The sequence below is a fragment of the Ptiloglossa arizonensis genome, chromosome 5 (genome assembly GCF_051014685.1).
Source record: "Ptiloglossa arizonensis isolate GNS036 chromosome 5, iyPtiAriz1_principal, whole genome shotgun sequence".
NCBI classification, from domain to species: domain Eukaryota; kingdom Metazoa; phylum Arthropoda; class Insecta; order Hymenoptera; family Colletidae; genus Ptiloglossa; species Ptiloglossa arizonensis.
This window is the reverse complement of record NC_135052.1, coordinates 27,541,155-27,560,920: the sequence shown is the minus strand read 5'-3', so window position 1 is coordinate 27,560,920 and position 19,766 is coordinate 27,541,155. Positions and strand designations below refer to the sequence as shown.

The 19,766-nt window shown below is 36.8% G+C and overlaps 1 protein-coding gene across 6 annotated transcripts in view; it reads right to left on the bottom strand.

Moving 5' to 3' along the window:
* Positions 1–19,766, bottom strand: part of Syx1a (syntaxin 1A) — a 59,050-nt gene that overhangs the window by 35,121 nt on the left and 4,163 nt on the right. For all 6 annotated transcript variants that reach the window (XR_012992233.1, XR_012992234.1, XR_012992235.1 and 3 more), the window contains exons 2-3: positions 18,780–18,866; positions 11,980–12,079 (exon numbers count right to left, since the gene is read on the bottom strand). Coding sequence is in view for 2 of the 6 variants with exons in the window: in XM_076312444.1 (XP_076168559.1) it covers positions 11,980–12,079; positions 18,780–18,866 (187 nt within the window). In the remaining 4 variants the exon portion in view is untranslated. The remainder of the gene's footprint in view (positions 1–11,979; positions 12,080–18,779; positions 18,867–19,766) is intronic.

Sequence of the window (19,766 nt, the reverse complement as noted above, 5' to 3'; positions counted from 1 at the left end):
TACACATCGTTGTATCTTTGTAAAAGTATTGCCAACGAATTAGAAATGTTCTCCCGATGAAAACGAGTCCAAACACGACGTAATTCGGATCACTTTTGATTAGAAGTCACAAAATATTTTTCGAAAATCATTAAAATGACATGTAATTAAAAATAGTTGTGTTTGTACTTATTTTCATCGGGAGAACCTCGCCAATTTGCCAGCATAATTCTCGCGATATAATTTTTCTTTATTTTAATAATTTCGTCCCGGATGTTAAGTAATACTGCAAATGGAAATATTGTTAATTAGCAATGTCCTGTTCGTAATAACTCGTTAATGCCATGCACCGATGTGCGGTTAACTTTCACTTGTTGACATTGACATACTATTTTTTATTTGAAACAAGAATTTTTTTCCAAAGACAATAACAATTTTAAAAATTTCAAGAAAGGTGTCAGTTTTTATTCCTAATAAACAGGTTTCATTAGACGTTCGTTGTATCGTACGGAGGTAAAAATAAAAAATCATGCAGTGCAGGATTAACGTGGCAAAGTTCCAAGACCGCTGATCGTAGCCCGATAGTTACACAAACTGTTGGACTGTTGCACCGCGCTGCAACAGGGATCGTGGCATACGCGGCAGAAGTGCCCACGTCCGCTCGTTCGCTGGCACTCCGATCGCAAATATTTACGTTGGGAACATCGAAGGAGAGAAGACGGATGGAATCTGATACGTTCAACCCTCTGCTTCTCGAATTTTATTTTATTTCTCGCAAGTTACAAGAACTATTATTTCTTTTTCCCTTCGCGAAGAAACTAAACCGAAATTACGCCACATTTTATTTTTTGACGAAAGACGAGTGCTCGATAGGGAAGTCAATGTACGAAAATAAATTTCACTTAACAGTTATTACTACCCTAAATTAATCAATACCGAAACCGAACCACTTTTCTGTATCCTCATTTTTCAATGGAGAAAAACGTGCTCGATAAAGAGTTTAGTGCATAAAAATAAGTTTCGTTCAATGATTACTTTCACCCTGAATTCATTAACACTGAAACTTTTCTAGACTCTCATTTTTTGATTAAAAAAAATGTGACCCCTCGATATCTCGACGACGACATTCTCGTACGGTCTTGGTTCACGTCTCACAACCTCGTATATTTTTTTCAAAATTTAAAGAAAAATTTTTTTCAAAATTTAAAGAAAAATTTTTTTCAAAATTTAATTCAAAATGTTAAAGAATCAAACATTGTAAAATATAAGGTGGTCTAAGGTGGTCTAAGACTGGATAAGTATGTTTCGTAGTTACACGAAATGAAAATTTTCATACTCTTCCTTATATCTTAATGATAATATTACCAATGAGTTGATAAGGTTTTCCCGATTAAAACAAACCCAAACACGACCCATTTCGGATAATTTTAATTACATACTGTTCGAATCATTTTTTAAAACGATTATTATCGTGGAATTCAAAGTAATCGGAATAACATCGTGTTTGGACTTATTTCCGTTGGGAGAACGTTTCCAATTTGTTGATAACATTTCCATGGAGATAAGTCAACGAATATGAAGAATGTAAATTTTCATTGCCGAATAAAATTCGATCCTACGGACGAGTAAGTGTAAACGGTAAATTTAATTTCGATTATTGCAGGGAAAGTCGTTTGAGTTAGCTGGAGGGCAGCGTGCAACGAGAACGCACGATTCTGAGATAAACGGGTCCGAGAACGTCAAAGGTAAAAGATCGTTTTCCCAAATGTCGCAGACCATCGTTACGCCCCCGGGCGGAATGCTTGTTAAATCCGATTCATTCCATAAGCGCGTGCAGGCGGTTCGCTCGTATGCGTGAATCGCGTGCGCGCGTAGGTCGTTGCGTAGGCGCAGGGGTGGGGGGTAGCAGCGGGACAGATACTGGTAGGAGCGTGGCCGAGAGTCGAGGGTGCGAGGATGCGAGGACACGGGGGCCGCGCATTCCCCTGCGTCGAGGGTGCTCGATGGAATTGGGTTAATACGGGGGTGGAAACGTGCCAGACCTACTTCTAAGGCCTCTCGAGACCTCGGCACGCTCGGGAAACACGGGACGCTCGAATTCGATCGAATCGCGCGCGCGTTTTGTGTCCCAGAAAAATTTCGCCGTTAGAAAGGAATAACCGACACGCAGGAGTGGGGGGAGCGTAGTGAGTGGGGCGAGAGATCACACGATTACCGCGAGCTAGCCAGAGTGCGGCAGATCCTGGCCGAGCATCGCGAAAAAAGTACGTTGACTTCAATTCGATTTTTTCCTGCACGCGCTACACACGCTTTCGCTCGGGCTACACAGATTGCGAACGGAACGACGAAATCGATCCGCGTTACCTGCTACCCTACCCACACACCAGCCAGCTCGACCCTTCCGCCCGCCCGAACCCGAGATATGCGATACATGATTCGCGCGGTGGCCGTTGCGTTCTCGCATAACCGATCTGCCTCCCGATAAACGATACCGCATCATTTTTATTCGAGGCGAACGGGAACCGATTTCGTCGTCTCGCGGACCAACGGTGTCGGTTAATTGCAACAACATTTGGATAAAATTTGATCGTCTTGTCGAATATCAAGATATAGCCAATGGGCGGCACGAGCTTACGTTAAACCCATTTCATTCGCTTTTAGCCGCAGAATATTTTACGCTCCCTTGCGATTGCGGTGGACTCTCGATGATCCGGTTCCCCTTTAAACGGATACTCTTTTTTATGGAAACAATTGACCAGCAGGAAAATTATTGACGTTCCGGGATGTTTCATTTCTGTTCGGATAAATATACTTTTGGTCGTATAGTCATTTAAAGACGTGGTTTTTCTCTCGTTAATCTTATTTGCAATCGTACTAAATTTTCAAATGTTAATTTCGTACTTTTGGGTCAGAGGTCCCGTAAAGGCCGATTAAACGAGAGTCTACTGTTGTATTTGGTTAGATAAAATATATATTATGCTCGATGCTTCAATTTTATTTTCGTGAACAAAATAAAAATAAAAAAATATACACATACGTATTGTAAAATCGATTGAAAATCGACACTACGTTATATCACGCGCAAGGAATGTTACGTGCATACCGAAATAATTCAAATGTGAATTTTTTGAAGGAAAAAAAAATTAATTACTCCATGTTAACCGTTATTTGTGTATAACGAGTATATTCCTACTTTTTCATACATATCGTTACAATCTATAGAATTTAGGTAAAAGTAAAGCGTGTTCCACGGTCCATTCGATTAATAGGGGTATTATGGGACACACTGCGAACGAGAGAGACCGAACTAACAATGGTCGATATGTATTCTTGGAAACTTGAGCGTTGAATTCTGACAGGTTACGCGGAGTAAAGGGAACGCCTCTTGACTCCGCCCATTTCTCGACTTCGACCAGTTCGGTCACGTATCTTTGCGTACGCCTTATACTTGGCTCGATAGTTTAGAAACGTTTCATGCTAATAAATAACATTGTTCTTATAGGGTGGTCCAGAATATATATTAGTTTCAATCGCTTTGCAACCTGTTCTTTTTTAAATGCTTTTAAAAATAAAGTAAAAATATCGATACACGATCGAAAAGAAATTTCTGTGTTAATTCCAAACATTCACTTCTCGTTTTGAAAAAATTAAAATTTTATTGCTATTACGTCATCGTTCTAAACAAAACTATAATTAACCAGTGCATAATCTAGACCTCGCCTATTCAACCATCGTTTCCTCTGAATAACAGCACACATATTGAGCAGATGATTCAACAACGATGATGTCAAACGCGGATACGAGAAACTTTTTCCTTTCCAAGAACCAGAACGATAATTATAGAGCAATACAATTGGTTTTAGAACGAGGATAAAAGCCGATAGATAATCGTGATGCGAAAAGTGACGAGTGTATTACACATACAAAACGATACCGATCAAAATATTCAAAAATTTGAACAAAACTAAATTTAAAAATTTAATCAAAGAAAACATTTTTTTCCTTCACTATGTACGCTTCTTAATTTTTTTTAAAGCTCGTTTACAGTTCAAAATAGTATTAAAATTCACAAAGCTTTGATTTCTTTCTTCCATTGTATATTTTTTGTTTTTTCAAGCGTATAAAGCTCAGCCAATACATTTACCGATCCTCAGAAATCGATAGAGCACAGTTTGGGAAACACCGTCCCAATAGATTCAAGCGAGTCGCAGACGTTACAAAAGCTACGTCGAATACTCCCAGCGTGGGGGGAGGAGCCGTGAAAGCCCGGCCCACACAGGACAGATCTTTCATGCTCCCGTCTATACATTGTGTCACGACGAACGTATCGCTTTTGAACGATACTCGTCCCTGGGAAGAACGGGCCGAGAAGGGAGGAAACGAGCAACGAAAAATCGATATCTATTGTAAAGTCGGTCGTTCGGAGGTGTTCGTTCCTCGTCCAATTCGATAACGAAGGCGCTGCACGCGAGTCCGCAGCTCGGTCGATGGCTTTGACACACGAGTCGAGAATTTCTGTACTCCTTCCAGCGTCGATGACGCCTGAACTTAAAAACCGCCCGGAGCGTCAACTTTCAGCAATTGTACGATCGTTCGGATTTATCCACCATGAATACGATCGCGCCTCGATCTTTTTCTTTTGAAGAAAGTTAAATACGAATTTTTCGTCCCTGTCTGCCTCATCCACGCGATCCTTCGCACTTGCAAAGGAGAACACCAGACCCGGTTCTCAACGATCTTAATCCTCGTAGAACGAGCGTGGGTCACTCGAGACCCAAGATTTGCGACAATTAAAACTTCTAGGAGTTTTCAGAAATTATTGCCCCAAACTCGATCGGGAAGGCTTGACGGCACGTTTGTGTCACTTTTGACACGATTTATGACCATTCGGCGTAGACATCACTGGTTTGACAATCGTCAATTGTTTAATCCACCTTACGTTGGTCGTCTTTTGGACGTTTAAGCAGTCGAAGTATCTCGAGAGTTTTTCCGTGCGTTCAAAATGGCTGAACATTTGAATAACGATGATTTTGTGTAGAAAATTAATAAATATTATTTTTAATAATAATTTATACATTTTTCACAATAAACCTATATTTCTTTTCTCTACAATAAACCTATTCATAAAATGCAAGGGAAAAAATTACACTTTAGAATCTGTTTATATGTGATTTTGGCGTGGGTCAGAAATGACCCGGACTCGGTCTCCACGAGGTTGACGATACTCTGCAAACTTGTAGATTCAGACGTACAACAATCACGCTCGGAGTTAGAGACACAGATGGTCTCAGTCGTGAACAAAAATTAGGATAAACTTTAAAAATATTGCTTGGTCAAGGATACTTTGGTAACAGAACATTCCATTAAAAAATGACCGAAGAGAATGTCAGACCTGATTCTCACAGATTTTGAAAAGTATTTCCGTAAAATTTGCAAAAATTATTTTTATCTACTGAGATTTTTTTTGAAAAATTCAAGATGTTTTTTAAAACACCCCATACCGTGTATTCGCCATAAGGAAAGTAGGCTAAAATATTTAGGCTGTTTGATTGTTTATTTCCATTTCGTATCGTGGTAGTTGTAAATCGCAAAGTTTCTATTTTTATCCACGTTGCCTACGTTATTTATTCGAATAAATTCCCGTATGAACGAATAAGTTGTCGCAACTTCCTACGTTTTGAAAATTGGCGGCCATCTGACCTACTCTGTCCAACAACACTTCGTGGAACTATCCGGGGCACAATCGTTGTCACAACTTGAATATTGTTCGACGTTTCAACCCAGTTTTTAGGTCCTCTTGATGCGTTAGTATTTTTACATCGCGTACAAGAAGAAATTATTGCCCCAGAAGCTCTAAATAGAATCAATTATTTATTCAAAATGTTTATACACTCTCAAAAAATCGTGTTATATTTTTACCAAAAAAAAAAAAACAAAGTGACCTTCCGAACAACCTAATATAAATGTTTCGATTATTTATTTCAGACACGTGTACGCGTACAATGTATTGTACGTAGTAAGAAAAATCGCTTTCAAGTTAATACGTGATATAATCGATAAGGAACATGCACAGTGTCGAGTACTTTTTGTTTTTTGTCGACATTATACAACTAGCCATTCTTGCCAAGACTGATTCTTGGAAGAGACTCCTCGTACCATTTAACTATAGCAAAAATAAAATCAATACTTTTCGTTAAATTCCAAGAAAACAGCTTGCGACATTTTTGGTAAATTCGTCACGAGAGTTGATTCAAATTAAATAAATTTCCACGTACTTTTGAATAAAAATCAAACTCGAAAAGAAAATTTGATTTAACGCGCGAACACTTACGCAAATATAAAATCGACTCGAAGACGTAAACGGCGACGCAAACTTTTAGGTTGTTTCACCTGAAAGGGCGTTGTTGAATTTGACCTACTCAAATGTGTGCCTGGGTGTTTACTACGGGTGCTGATTGGAGGATTTGAACATTAATCGCGTTACCCTGTTAACAATTTTCCTACCTTTCACAGCGACGCCATTTTTTACTTCGCCATTTATATATATATATACAAATCTATATAATAGAAACGCCTCGTTGCACTTTTTGTTTCGTTTAGTTTACCATTTGGCTAATTTTCTTTTTTTTTTCCTTTTTCGTCGTTTACATTTTGCATTGAAAAATAAATAAATAAAAAGTCGCGGTACCGTTTGGAGGTTAGAAACATTTTTTTGGTCGCAGTTCGTCTTTAGGTAATATTGTCTCGTTGAATCCACGATACGTAGACTGTTTTCAATTGTTCAATAAAGTCGTTATAAATATGAATCGAATCGTGAACGATGCGAACGTGTATTGGCTTCCACCATCGTCTTCGCCAACAACAGTCCACCCCATCTTGAGCTCATTCTGTATTGCTCCATCAGGCCGAGATGTTCTCGTCTCTGATTCGTTTCGTGTCTGTTCATTGCATTTTTTCATCCTTCGCCCGGCCCGATCAATATTATCCCAGTCACTGCGAACGACATCGATTTCAACAACGACTTCACTCGGAATCAAAAGGCCGGAGAAATTGTGTAATTTCAATGATTGTGGACGACGAATGGGATGAAATCATCAATGGGTTCTCTTTTAATAATAACAATAATGTTTTTATTAGAGCACAAAGGAAAAAGTATTTTAAGTTGTTGAATTTCATCCAAATTGGAAAAAATTTCTTTGAACTTTCTAGCGTCAAATTCGAATTCTGTTTAAAGTTTATGTAAAATGTTTTTATAATTGTTTATAGGTAATAACGTTGGAAAAGCCAAACATCCACGGGAAGTAATTATCGTCAAAATTAATACTAAATTCGACACGTGTTTGAAGATACAGAAAGTTATTGAATTAATATTCTGAATTGTTTACAAAAATGCCTAGAAGAATGAAATATTCTACAGTATGCAATTTCCCGGTTGCTATAGTCACCGTGTCAAATATCATCGTGGGCTCTAGGGTACCCTTGAGAGTTACGTGCTTTGTTCAAGTGAACCGTGGTCAGAGAAGTTTGAGAAACACTGCACTGAACAGCAGAGGTGTGAGAAGGGACTTCCCCTACCAATTTAGGTGAAACTTTACAGGTTTATAGCACAACCGAAATGAAAGCACCAAACTACTCTGGAAATATAGTAAATATAATATACAAGGATGTCCTTCAAACCAGCTTCATATGATTTTTCATATAACTTTTTTATTTTCAAGACACTTGAAAAATTTTGAAAATACAAGATAAGTAAAAAATGACATATGATGTCCCATATACCTTAGTATCCGAGTTATAAACGATTAAAAAAAATGTTCAAATTGTTTATAGGTAGTTAGTTCGTTCTTCGGTATTTTTTTTTTGCGGGGTCGTTTAAAATCGACCGTGTATTCAACGGAAGCCAACAATGTACTGTGCGGAGCTGAGAAGTTGACCTGTGAAAGAAACTGAGAATCGTATTCGTCAGTCTTCTAAGGGCTGCAACTAACAATAAGTAAAAATTGCTCGACACTGTCCCGATTCCCCTATAACGTGGTATAACATTCCCCTTAATTCCTATAACCCTATACAGGTGGGGAAAAGTTTTCTATTTTTCCACTATTGTATTCCTATTATTTTCCATCGAAAACCGCAAAGAAATTTAAAACTTCTTTGTACCTTCCAATAAGGTTAGTCTCGCACTGTAAAGTTGAGTTTCCATGGCTAAAAAAAGACACGTGTCCCTTATTTTAGGCCGTGCTACAAATCGGCAAAGTTTCGTTAAAATCCGTAGGGGACGTTCGGTGAATGTATCTCGGGGGTCATCGTATTTATAGAGACGGAAAAAGAACGACAGGGACGAGAATTCCGGTCGAAAGTTTCGATAAGTTTCCCTTCTGAGCAACGACGCCGAGCCAATCGTGAAGCCGCCCCGATTCGAATATTCGGATACACGGTCCTCGCCTCGCGAGGAGAGCAAAGGGGCTCGATCGATCCTTTCGCTACACCGGCCAACGTCAGACGCAAACGCCTACACTTTTCCTCCGTCCGATTTCGTTCAGCGCTAACCTCTCCCGTTATTTCCCTTGAGCTTCGACCCGCCGATATAGATGCAAAGTCACCGGTCAGAAGAGACACGGCGCGCGGAGTGACGGTGGTGGGGGGCGAGGCCTTAATCGCGCGAGCAAATAGGACGAAGGAATCAGCAACAGCTGGCTGCTCGCTCGGTCGAGTTAAATCTCGCGCTCTGTCACGGCACGGATCACGAACGCGGTTTTACCAGCAACGCGACGTACAATGCTGCTAATTCCATAAATTAATATCACCGTAGCCACTCGAGGAAAATTTATTACGAGACGCATTGCGTAAATGTTGTTTGCGTTCGTGGTAACGAACTTCGATGCGTTTAAACGTAGAAAATCTGTCTGCGCACCGTTTAAACGGGAACACTCGAATATCTCCGTTATACGCGATGCTACGAAAAAACTCTTCGGGACAAAGCAGTACCGTTCGAAGGGGGCGCGTGTAACGGTAGCATTATTATTTTTCTGAATTTTTATACTCTACAAGGATATCGAAGAAAATACAGGTTGTTGTTTAAACAAATTTCGGTGAACTTAAATTGTTGCAAAAAAATGATTTTGGAAAAAGAATAACGCTACTATTACACCGAAGTATGTTTTTCTTTTATGGAACCACGAACGAATAAAAATGTTGACGACTGTATTTACAATACCCGTGCAAGTCATAGGACATTTATCTATTTTATTATTGAAATTGCTTTGCTTCGTTCTTGAGTATATTTATGGATTTGAATTAAATACAAGAAAGAATATTTGGTCGTTTAAATGTTTTAAATAGTGAAAAACGTAGTCGTACTTTTAAAGGAGAAATGTCAAAAGTCACTAACGGGGTTGTGGAACATTTTACGAGACAAATGGAACAGTATTAATCGAGAACGTTATAAAAAAACTAATCGTTACACGGAGAATATATAGACGGAAAGAGATTAATCATTACTAACGATGTTGAGATTTCGTGCAAATTATAACACGTATGTACTTTTTATCGCAGAAATAACTAATAGTGTAAAATACAAGGAAAAGTTGTTGTTAAATGTTACAACGATTTTTCCATTATTTCTACTAGGTATATATGATATTTCGTTAAGTGTCCTACGATTTTTCACCAGGGATGGTGAAGAACAAGCAAAAAACTGCAAAAATATATAAAGGGTAATTTCTTGCGTCGACCTTTTAGCTCTCTTCTTCAAAGTCCTCTTCAAGTTTACTATCGAGTAAAAAAGGGGACGTGGTTGAGCGTAAGTGCAAAAAATGTACGAAAATGGTGCAACGTAAAAGAAATATGTAAAATGTTTGAGAATCTACGAAGAAAGTGCTACAGTAACAAACTGTTTAACAAATAAAAAAAAAAAGACATTTTACAGTTCTAAATTTTACTGATTAAAAAAACTAAAGTATTGTAATTCAAAAAAAGTATCACCGTCCAAGATTTAACCTACGGTACCACAGCCATCAAGTTCACATCTGTGAAACATTTTTCGTTGAAATAATTATTTTAAAAAGCTCAAAACTTTTCTATCGGTGCGTTCCACACTGTGGTGTTGGGTGTGGTTATGCGCGATCCGGATGTCTAGTCCAGTGTGCGAGACACTCGAACGAGGAATCGTGACAGAAAAAGGAACGCTTTTGAATTTTTTAAGATTCTCGGAAACCAGTCCGCTGTAATTAATCGTTCGAACGGTCCACTGTACTAGTCGGACGCAGGACAGTTGTCCAAGGATCTCAGTTTATTCGACCCGTGTGATCTGTCTACTTTGCGTTGTAATAGGATCTTTGACCCGTTCCGACCAGAAGGGCTGCGCGGACAATTTGTCGGTGAAAGGATCAGTCACCGTTCGTGCTGCGAGAAAGAGAAAGAAATACGACGGGGAGAAGCGGAACGTGATTCGTAGACAGGAGCGCGGATGTTCCGACGAGATGAAAGAGGCGAGATACGAAACGCAAGACGCAGAGAAGGAAACGACTGTCGCGCGCCTTTCTACGCAGAGAGTCGTCTCGAGCGGCGAGATCGATAACCCCAAAGTAAACGACGAATCTCCCCTTCCGAGAGAGGAACTTTTCCGCAGTCTCGAACGACAGCACAGAAGAAGGAGGAGGAGGAGGAGGAGGAAGAGTAGGAGGGGCTGGGGGACGAGACGAGGGGAAACGATTCCCGTTTCTGCTTCCCAGATTACGTTTCCCTTGACAGAAGGAAACCATAGTCATCTAATCTAACATGATGCATAGACATCGTAGAGTAGATCCGTCGGAAAGGATTTCGTTCCAGTAATTATCGAAACAGTAACAATCGAAGTGGAATTAGTCGCAATTAACTCGTAACGAGCACAGACTGGAAGACCACGCGGATAATCGATTTCGAGAGACATTCGATACTGGTGGTTTCTCGATCGAGTTGAATCTTTTTTTTTTTTTTTTTTTTTTTGAGAATTCAAATTGTAACGTTCACTTGTATTAGGTTATTCGGAAAGTCATTTCCTTTTTTTTTTTTTTGTGAAAATGAAATACGATTTTTAACTCGTGTAAGAAACTCGTTTAAATCTCGATAGAGTTGTTTGTCTAAATTTCAACGAGACATCCAAATCGTTCCCCCACTATTCAGTGTCTCGAGTTGAATGTAATCTGATGCTATGAAAAAAGCCAGAGAATAGATACAGCAAGAGTAAGCAAGAAAGAAATAGGGTACGTCGCGACGATCGACTCGAGCGGAACATTGAAGAAACGTTGCATTACGATGAATCATCCAAGTTAAAAAATTTGAATTTTTACAATTCTCATTTTATCCATTCAATAACAGTGTCAACAGACCGACGAGCTTCTCCCGGGTAAAACGAGTCCAAACATGGCACAAATTGAAGAAATTTTACCATTCTTCTATTTTTTCACTATTTGGAATATTTAAATTTGTCGCGGATAAAGTTCGTCCAATACATGTCGTGTTTGTACTCGGGAGAACCTTGCCGATCCGTTGGTACTGTTATTGTAAAGATAAAGTGAACAAATCAAAAATTTTTATGGTCGACCATCCATCCTTATTCGGTACATTGTTTATTCAAGGCTCGAGCTCGAAACAATTTTTGGGATAAAATCGCTACTTGCTCCACGATAATTTCAATTCACTTAAATTTAGGCGATCTTTAATATATTTTCCCCGGTTATATGAAATCGAGTGGAGCTCGATTCTATTGCGTATAACCGGGGCGACACGTAAGCAAGTTTTGTTACATCGACACGTAATATTCTGCGAAATGGCAAGAAAACAATTTTCACTCGATATTTCAAAGATAATTGTCTGGCACTGAATCATGGTTCCAGGAACGCGTCGTGTTGCAAACGGCGACCATAATATATCGTTCGAAACGGACGCTCTTCCAAAATTACGAATTAAAAAAGCTCAGACCAGGCAAACGAATCGCGTAAAATAAAAATTATGAAAACTCACTCTCATCGGTCTGTGGAGCCGATAAGATGGCACTGTGCTTTTTCTTGACATCTTCTACGTTCGTCTGGATCCTGTCTATCATTTCGCGGATCTCCTCCACCTATGCAAAAATGAAAATACGTTAGACGATGCATCGACAAATAATGTACAATATATATTTATATGAAATTGTACGGCTAAAAATAAAAATATTAAAAAAGATATGAAAAAAAAAAAATATTGAAAAAGTATAAAAATAAAAATATGAAAAAGAATATAAAAAAAAAATATTGAAGCAATATAAAAATAAAAATAGGAATAATAGAACAGACAAAAAAATAGACAGGGGTGGACTACAAAGACTGAGATAAATAAAATAGGGAGAGCGGTATTGTGGATCCTAAACACTAAAAAAAAATCTGTCCATTATACGTAACCAGCGGATTGGAAAAATTTGACGCGATCGAAGTACCCCGGGAAAAATACTGAGAAAGAGATCATTCATTCACTGTAGAGAGTGTAGGTGGACGTAATCGGGCCATTATGAATGAAATTTAATGGCTTATTTATTTTCGGCGATATATATTATTGAAAGAACGAATACTACGTCCTGATAAATAAATTATTCAGACACAAGCATACTCATACACGATTATATTAAATCTTTCGTTTATATAATTTTAATTTTACCTTCAATTTTTATATAAAAATCTATTCAATAATTTAGTTATTGAAACTAGTTATAGATTCAATAATCTATTGCGTTCTTCGCAGAAATAAACGTGCAGAAAAAAAATGTAAATTTGCAATTGCTGTTTAAAAAAAAAAAATAAACCACTAAATTTCATTTACAACATTTTTCGATACCGTCACGACCGTCATGACAAACTTTTATTCAAAATTTAATTTTCCATTTAAAGTATCTTGCAATTTTTCAATTAATTTTTTTACATCCTCGATATCAAATTAAAATAACGATTCACGAACCACGATACAAAGTTTGCATAAGAGTATAGTGCAAAAATTATCAAACTCATTTAACGTTTTGTACAGCCAGTGAAACCACGTGCTGGTCTAATAAGTTTGAAAAGAGGGCAAATCCCTAAACGGAGACCGCGAAGGGAACTAGGAAGTTAATAAAAAAGTGGATCGGAGAACGGATAAAGCTTCACTTTGTATCGTTCGAGAAAAAAAAAAAATGCTCGAACAAACAGCTAACGTTACGTTTCGAATATAATTTTCTCGAATTAGAGGGGAGTAAACGGCGATAAAAGTAACGAATTTCATTTCCAGGGTATTAAGGCGCAACAAAAGCCACGACGCTTCACCTTTGCTGGTACTGCTGGGCCCTCCTACGCGCGAAAACTCGGATGAGAAAAGGGGCAATCAAAGTTAACGCGAACCCACGCAAATAGCAACCGATACAAATGTCATCGATGTCGGCGTACGCTATTTGCGCACCGGCTTTCCACCACGAGTTGCCGTGGATGCGTAGGTGCGTCGAGCTCTCAAATTTTAACATAATTAAAATATAACGCAGCGAACGTTGTAAAATTGAAAGGTAATAATCGAAAATTAATCAATCATATCGATACTAATAAATTAGATATTATTAATCGTACTGATTGTATCGAGAAAATAATAAACATCTCGTTAAACTACTAAGTACATGGCATTGTGTCTACTAATTTTCATTCTGATTCGATTACACCATCGTAGAAGAAAATGTGGAAAGAACAATCCATTTCCGAGCAAAAATACCAGGCTAACCCTTAATGAAATACGTCTATGTTTAGAATTTGTTCTCACGACCGACAAGGACTTCTCCTTTCTCGAGTGTGTTGGTGAAGTTTTTTTTATTCAATATATGTACATGTAATTCCATATGTATATATATAAACTGCGAATAGGGACGTTAGATGCAGGCAGTATTTACAAATCCGCGTGACTGGAAAACTTGCTGTATAGCGAATAGTGGTTAGACAGACGCGTGGGTTACGCGGAAACGGTGAGTTGCCCTTCTGTTTCGTCGCTCTTACTATATAATGTATAAATATACGATGACGCGCGGAACGGTTGGGAATGTATACTTCGAGGGGAACACAGTTGCGTGGAACAATGTGCGTCGGAACGATGACGTAACGGGTAAGGAAGAAATCTGCTCGAACGAATTCGACCGAGTGGAATACAATTACGAATTCACGAGAATAGTGTACGATCTAGAGGAACGCTCTTTGGAACAAGATTGAGTACGAATAAAGTGAAAAAATTAAACATCCCTGAACAGTCATTTGGATAAAAAATTCAACATTTTTATCGGAACGACTGTAAACATTTTATTCTATGTAAATTATAAATCTTGAATGTAGTCAAAAATAGGCAAAATACTTATCTGGATAAAAATATATCGAATTAAAAATAACTGACAATTATTCAAAGTTTATTTGAAGAACTATCCGTAGAACAACTGTTACAAATAAGTAATTATGCTATGTTTTTATTCATCATGCATTATTCAAATAAATTTCTGTCTACCTCTATACAGGTATGTATGGTAGTAGAGCGGTGCGCTAACGTCAAGGATACATAGTAAGAAGGTCGTGAGTTCATATCCTGCATTAAAATTTGATTTCTTATTTACGTTTCTTTCGAATTACTTTTATTTTTTTATTACTTTTACATGTTCTCTAAAACAATATAACGTATAGAAAAGATAGAACAATTCGATATTCGTATTAACAGTATTGAATATTAATTATTTAACAGAACTTGTGTGTAATATTTATTCAAACAAAATCATGATTAAATTAATAATAGCGTAAGCGGTACAAATTATAGTGTAAGCAATATAAGTACACGTAGAACATGCAAATAAGCTTTACACGCAAACTTCGCACAAATAAATTGGATAAAGATAATGCGTGTAACTATATATTTGAGCGATGTATGTTACAAGATGGTCGTTCCAGAATCAAATTTATTCGAACAAAAGACGAATGAAACTTATGAAATGAATAGTTTGGACAGAATGGACAGTAAAATGTTCATTTCTCGTTGTGAAATAGTCTATTTTATAATTAAAATTTTAATTTTTTTCACTAAATAACAGATAAAAAATGGTTTATCTTTTATACGTTATTTGAGAATTTTATCTGGATACAAACTTTGAGCATCTCTGGTTTGGATCACACGTAGAGGAAGCAGTAAAAAATTAAATAAACGATTTAAAAAAAAAATTTCCAAGTTCAAATTTTTAAAGTTACATCACCTTGAGATTCTCAATAAATTCGATAACAAAAAATTAATTGTTTCTTAGATGACTCAGTGTCTGTGAAGGGTTAATTATATTATCATCATTATGTTACACGCATCTTTCATTAGTACTCTCATACTAGTTGCAATATACAATTGTACTATACTCGTGTGTTACAGCTTTCTTATATTTTCTACGTATATTTATATTGTCTATACAATATTATATTTTATATTACTTGCGTTACATTGTTAACTTAACAATGTTTCTGTTTATAACAAATATTGCAAATAATAATTTCTGATGATTAATTAAAATTAATTAATCTCTATACATTATATCTTTGGAAAAAAATTGTGAAAAAGTAAAAAATAATTTGTAGAAGAAATATTATTAAAAGAAAAATAAAAGTTCGATACAGGATTAGAACGTATGACCTTCAGGTTAAAAGTCCTTGACAGTACCGCATTGACCTACACGGTTATTGTAAACGATGTGGATTTCTTACAACAAATTCAATATTTTCACAAAACTATTCATCCTAGTCAATAATACCAGTTCGTATTGTATTTTTAATAATATATCTATAAACTTTTGCACACAGATATGAATCTCTAAGCATATATATATTTGTATACATACAATGTTGACATTTTAATATTTCAACCCATTTTCTATATATAAAAAAAGCAAAGGGCTAGCCGTATAGCTAATGTTCTTTAGATTGTTTATAATTAACAGCTTTCACTGACCTCTATAACCTGACTAACTCATCTGTGTGAAATGGAAAACAAATTTTTTTCCACCTAAGGGTAGTTGATAACTACCTTCTCATTGTCACGTGTCAACGAGAATATTTAAAACGATACAACGTCGAGATACTGACACGAGACTGAATGCTATAGGCGTGGCAACAATTTGAAGATAATTTGCACCTAATAAACGAGTACGCTTTAACGTTTCACTACATTAATAAACAAACGTTTTTACTCTAAGTTTATTTTTATATCAAACACGATTACATCAGCTATAAATATGCAAATTCAGATTACAATTATAAACACTCAATTTAAGAAATTAAATAATAATACAGTAATCTTATTTCAGGTTCCATTTAAAATTCGATTAATTGAATTGTGTTACTGATATTTCATTGAGTGAATGAGATTGAAAACAGGTATATGTACGACTTTGGTTTTTGAAATATAGTCATTAAAAATAGTTGTTCGGAATAACTTATAGGGAACAGAAAAAAGTGAACATATTTATTCCAATCACGGTTCTGATATTGGTTCTATATCAGGTACTATAACGGTTTTCTTATCGATTCTTTAGAGAATGAAACTGTTAAAAGTGTAAAAATATCATCTATATATGTTACTAATATGGCGTATGGTATACTATTGAAACATGTATACTTACTCATTGTCCTTTAATTTTTTTGGGAATTCTTTGTACAATTTTCAAAAATAAATAAACGAATAATTAACAAAATTTGTAAATTCGAATATGTACAAGTTGTTGAAAAAATTAAATACAATTTATAACAAAATTCCACGGTTTATACATTTATAATCAATTTACATTTTTCGAATTTCTATTGTATTCAATTTATTTGTCTGTTTATTACAAATTTATTTGTGTAAAAAAAAATTAACAAGTCAGTAATATATACACACGAGGCAATTGCGTTTTTTTTTTTAAATCGATGTCAGAACCGTTATACAATCGTATCCGAAATCTTAACTATTTTTGTTTATCTATAACAGTTATTCTAAATATCGGTTCTTCGTAACTGTTTCACAAAGAAACGTTAGACTGCATTTCCTGTTTAATCATCACCTCCTTAAAAGTAATGGAGCCACTTCCACCACTATGATTATTTATTCAACGCGAGCAACCCTTCCATTTGTGTAACCGACGGTCTCTGGAAAGAGCGTCAAGATACGCCGGCAAAATCAAATTTAATTCATCAATGGAAATTAAACGTTTTATATTTTTTAATGTATTTTTACGAAAGTAGATACTATCAATATATTTGTGAATTTTTTCCGACGAATATAAGTCCAAACACGACCTTACTCGGACTATTTTTAATTGACATTATTCGAAAGTAGAAACGTATTGGTGTACGAATCGCTGAGACAAAACACAATTTTTTATATTATTTATCACACATTCGTGAGAACATTACCATTGAATCGACGATATTTTCCCGATGAAAATGAGTCCAAACACGATCTTATTTAGATTATTTTTGATTACCGCTTATTTGAATCGTTTAAAAAAAAAATTCAATTACGTAAAATTTATAATAATCCAAACGATGTGTTCGAATTCTGGTCAATCCATTGGTAACACTTTCATTAGCATAGAATAAATATATAAAAACTTTCTAAGATAAGAATTGAGTATCTTCCTGGTGTAGTTATAAACGGATGTATCCGGTTTGCGACTTTTAACAAAACGTGACTGTACAAATGTTTGAAATACTTATTTCTGGAAGATTTTAAAACCTTGTTTTTACTTCTACTACTTCTCTCAAGCACTTACAATTACAATCTGAATCTCATATTTCTAGGTTGTGTAAATTTGTTTATTCCGAAACCTGCTCAAAACGTAAATAAAAAAATTGGTTAAGTTGGCACGAGTGCATTCAGACCGCAACGAAGAGCCGAGAAACCCACGTAAACACAGTGCATCGATTTCGTGTACACTGGCCTTAAAAAACTTTATCCGTACTATACAAATGCGCTTCAGTGTGAATCAGTTTTGACGTTCAACCGTGTTCTACCGACCGTAAGTCGTGGCGCATAAATTTGTATAGTATGGTTAACTTATCTTGAAACCAACGTGCAATATTTTCTAGAACGCGAGCACGAAAATGGTCGATTTCGTCGAGGGTCGAAGCTCTAAGGGAGAAAGAACATCAACCTTTGGCGTAATCGCGGATTACGGGCAAACCACCAGAGTAGCTGAGTTGGACGAGAGCATTCGAAGAAGTGAACATGAATTGGGTAAAAGTCGGTCATTCTTCGGTCATTTTCGTCGCTACTCGAAATAATTCGGAAGAGAAACAATAGTGGGGGGGGGGGGGAAGTAACGGAGGTGGAAGTGCGTGAAATCTTCCACATTAACATTAAAATTACCAAAGGTAAATTGATCTGTTTCAAACTTGTTTTTAAAATTACTTAATTATTAACGATGTCTTTGCCTACAATATTCTTGAACAATTATTGAAATAAACAACTAACGGTACTCGTGAATTAATTTGCCCTTTCCACATCTACACGGTCCGATACAAATAGGAATATATTCACCGTCGATAGTTCCATCTAGTATTAAATGGTCACGATACGACAATCTTTTGTATCAACCGCGATGTTTTCATCGGTAAAGAGAAACTAATGGTAACTAGAGAAAGTTAAACCACGTTGTTCTCATTTCTTTGCCTATCGACTGAAATGCAAGCCAACATTAAAACTGGACGGACTCACCGGGTATAACTTCTATCGGAAACTTCCTCGATTAATAAAAAAAAAAATATGTATATTAGATTCGCACTTACCTCCGCGAAAAACTCTGTCATGAAATCATCTTGCCCGCCAACGTTGACGGACACATCGTCCGCCACGTCATCGTCGTCCGACTGGGCCTGAAAATCAACGAATAGAATCATTATAATCGATCGGTAGTAAATTAAAGAACTACGGGTGAACAACTACTTAACCTCCACTTAACCGCGCGCACCGAAGCACGTATACCGAGGAATACACATAAGTGGAACTTGTCGACAAATGAAATAATTTAAATTCCATTCTCGTCTTTCGAGAAACGCTGCGCATGCCGTTCTATACTGGGTCGTATCGTGTACGTTATACGGTAATTTTGATCGTGTAAATTGTCCGCCTGCGAGTGACAACCTGTACGGCCTCAAGATCTATTTTGCGGGTTCTGAAAGCGATCGAACGTTCGCGTTACGCTGAACAATGTGTATAGTGTGTGCACGCGTTAGGAACGGTCGACCGAAAAATACGTCCGTTTTTCTACAGTTGGTCCCTATTACCGTTACCGTAATCAATATTATTTTCGAACATTTCTCCTCTCACGTAGGCGACTATCGGCGAATCTCTCCGCAGAGAAAATAATAATAACAATACGCCGAGGTCACTGGTTCTAGCTTATGCGACTTCTCCCTTGTTTCCAACGTAAGTAAAAAGCTTTAGATCTCCACTCGAGATTATTTACGTTTCACCGTGCGAAGACGCGATCGCAGCTCACTCTATGGCTCTTAATCGTCCGATTACGAATGTTCGGCGACAGATCTCGCGATCGGTTGAATTTTTTATTACTTTTCGACTTGTAAGAAATGTATTGCAATCGAGAAAAATTTCGAGATTTTGTTCAAGAAAAAACACGTTTCACGTCCTCTCGATCGCGTTCGATGACGTTTTCACTATTATAACAACAAAAAGTGTTTGAATTTGCGTACATAAGTACACGCGTGTATCTGTTATCATGATTCCGTCTAAACGGCCGAAAGGATTTAAAATAA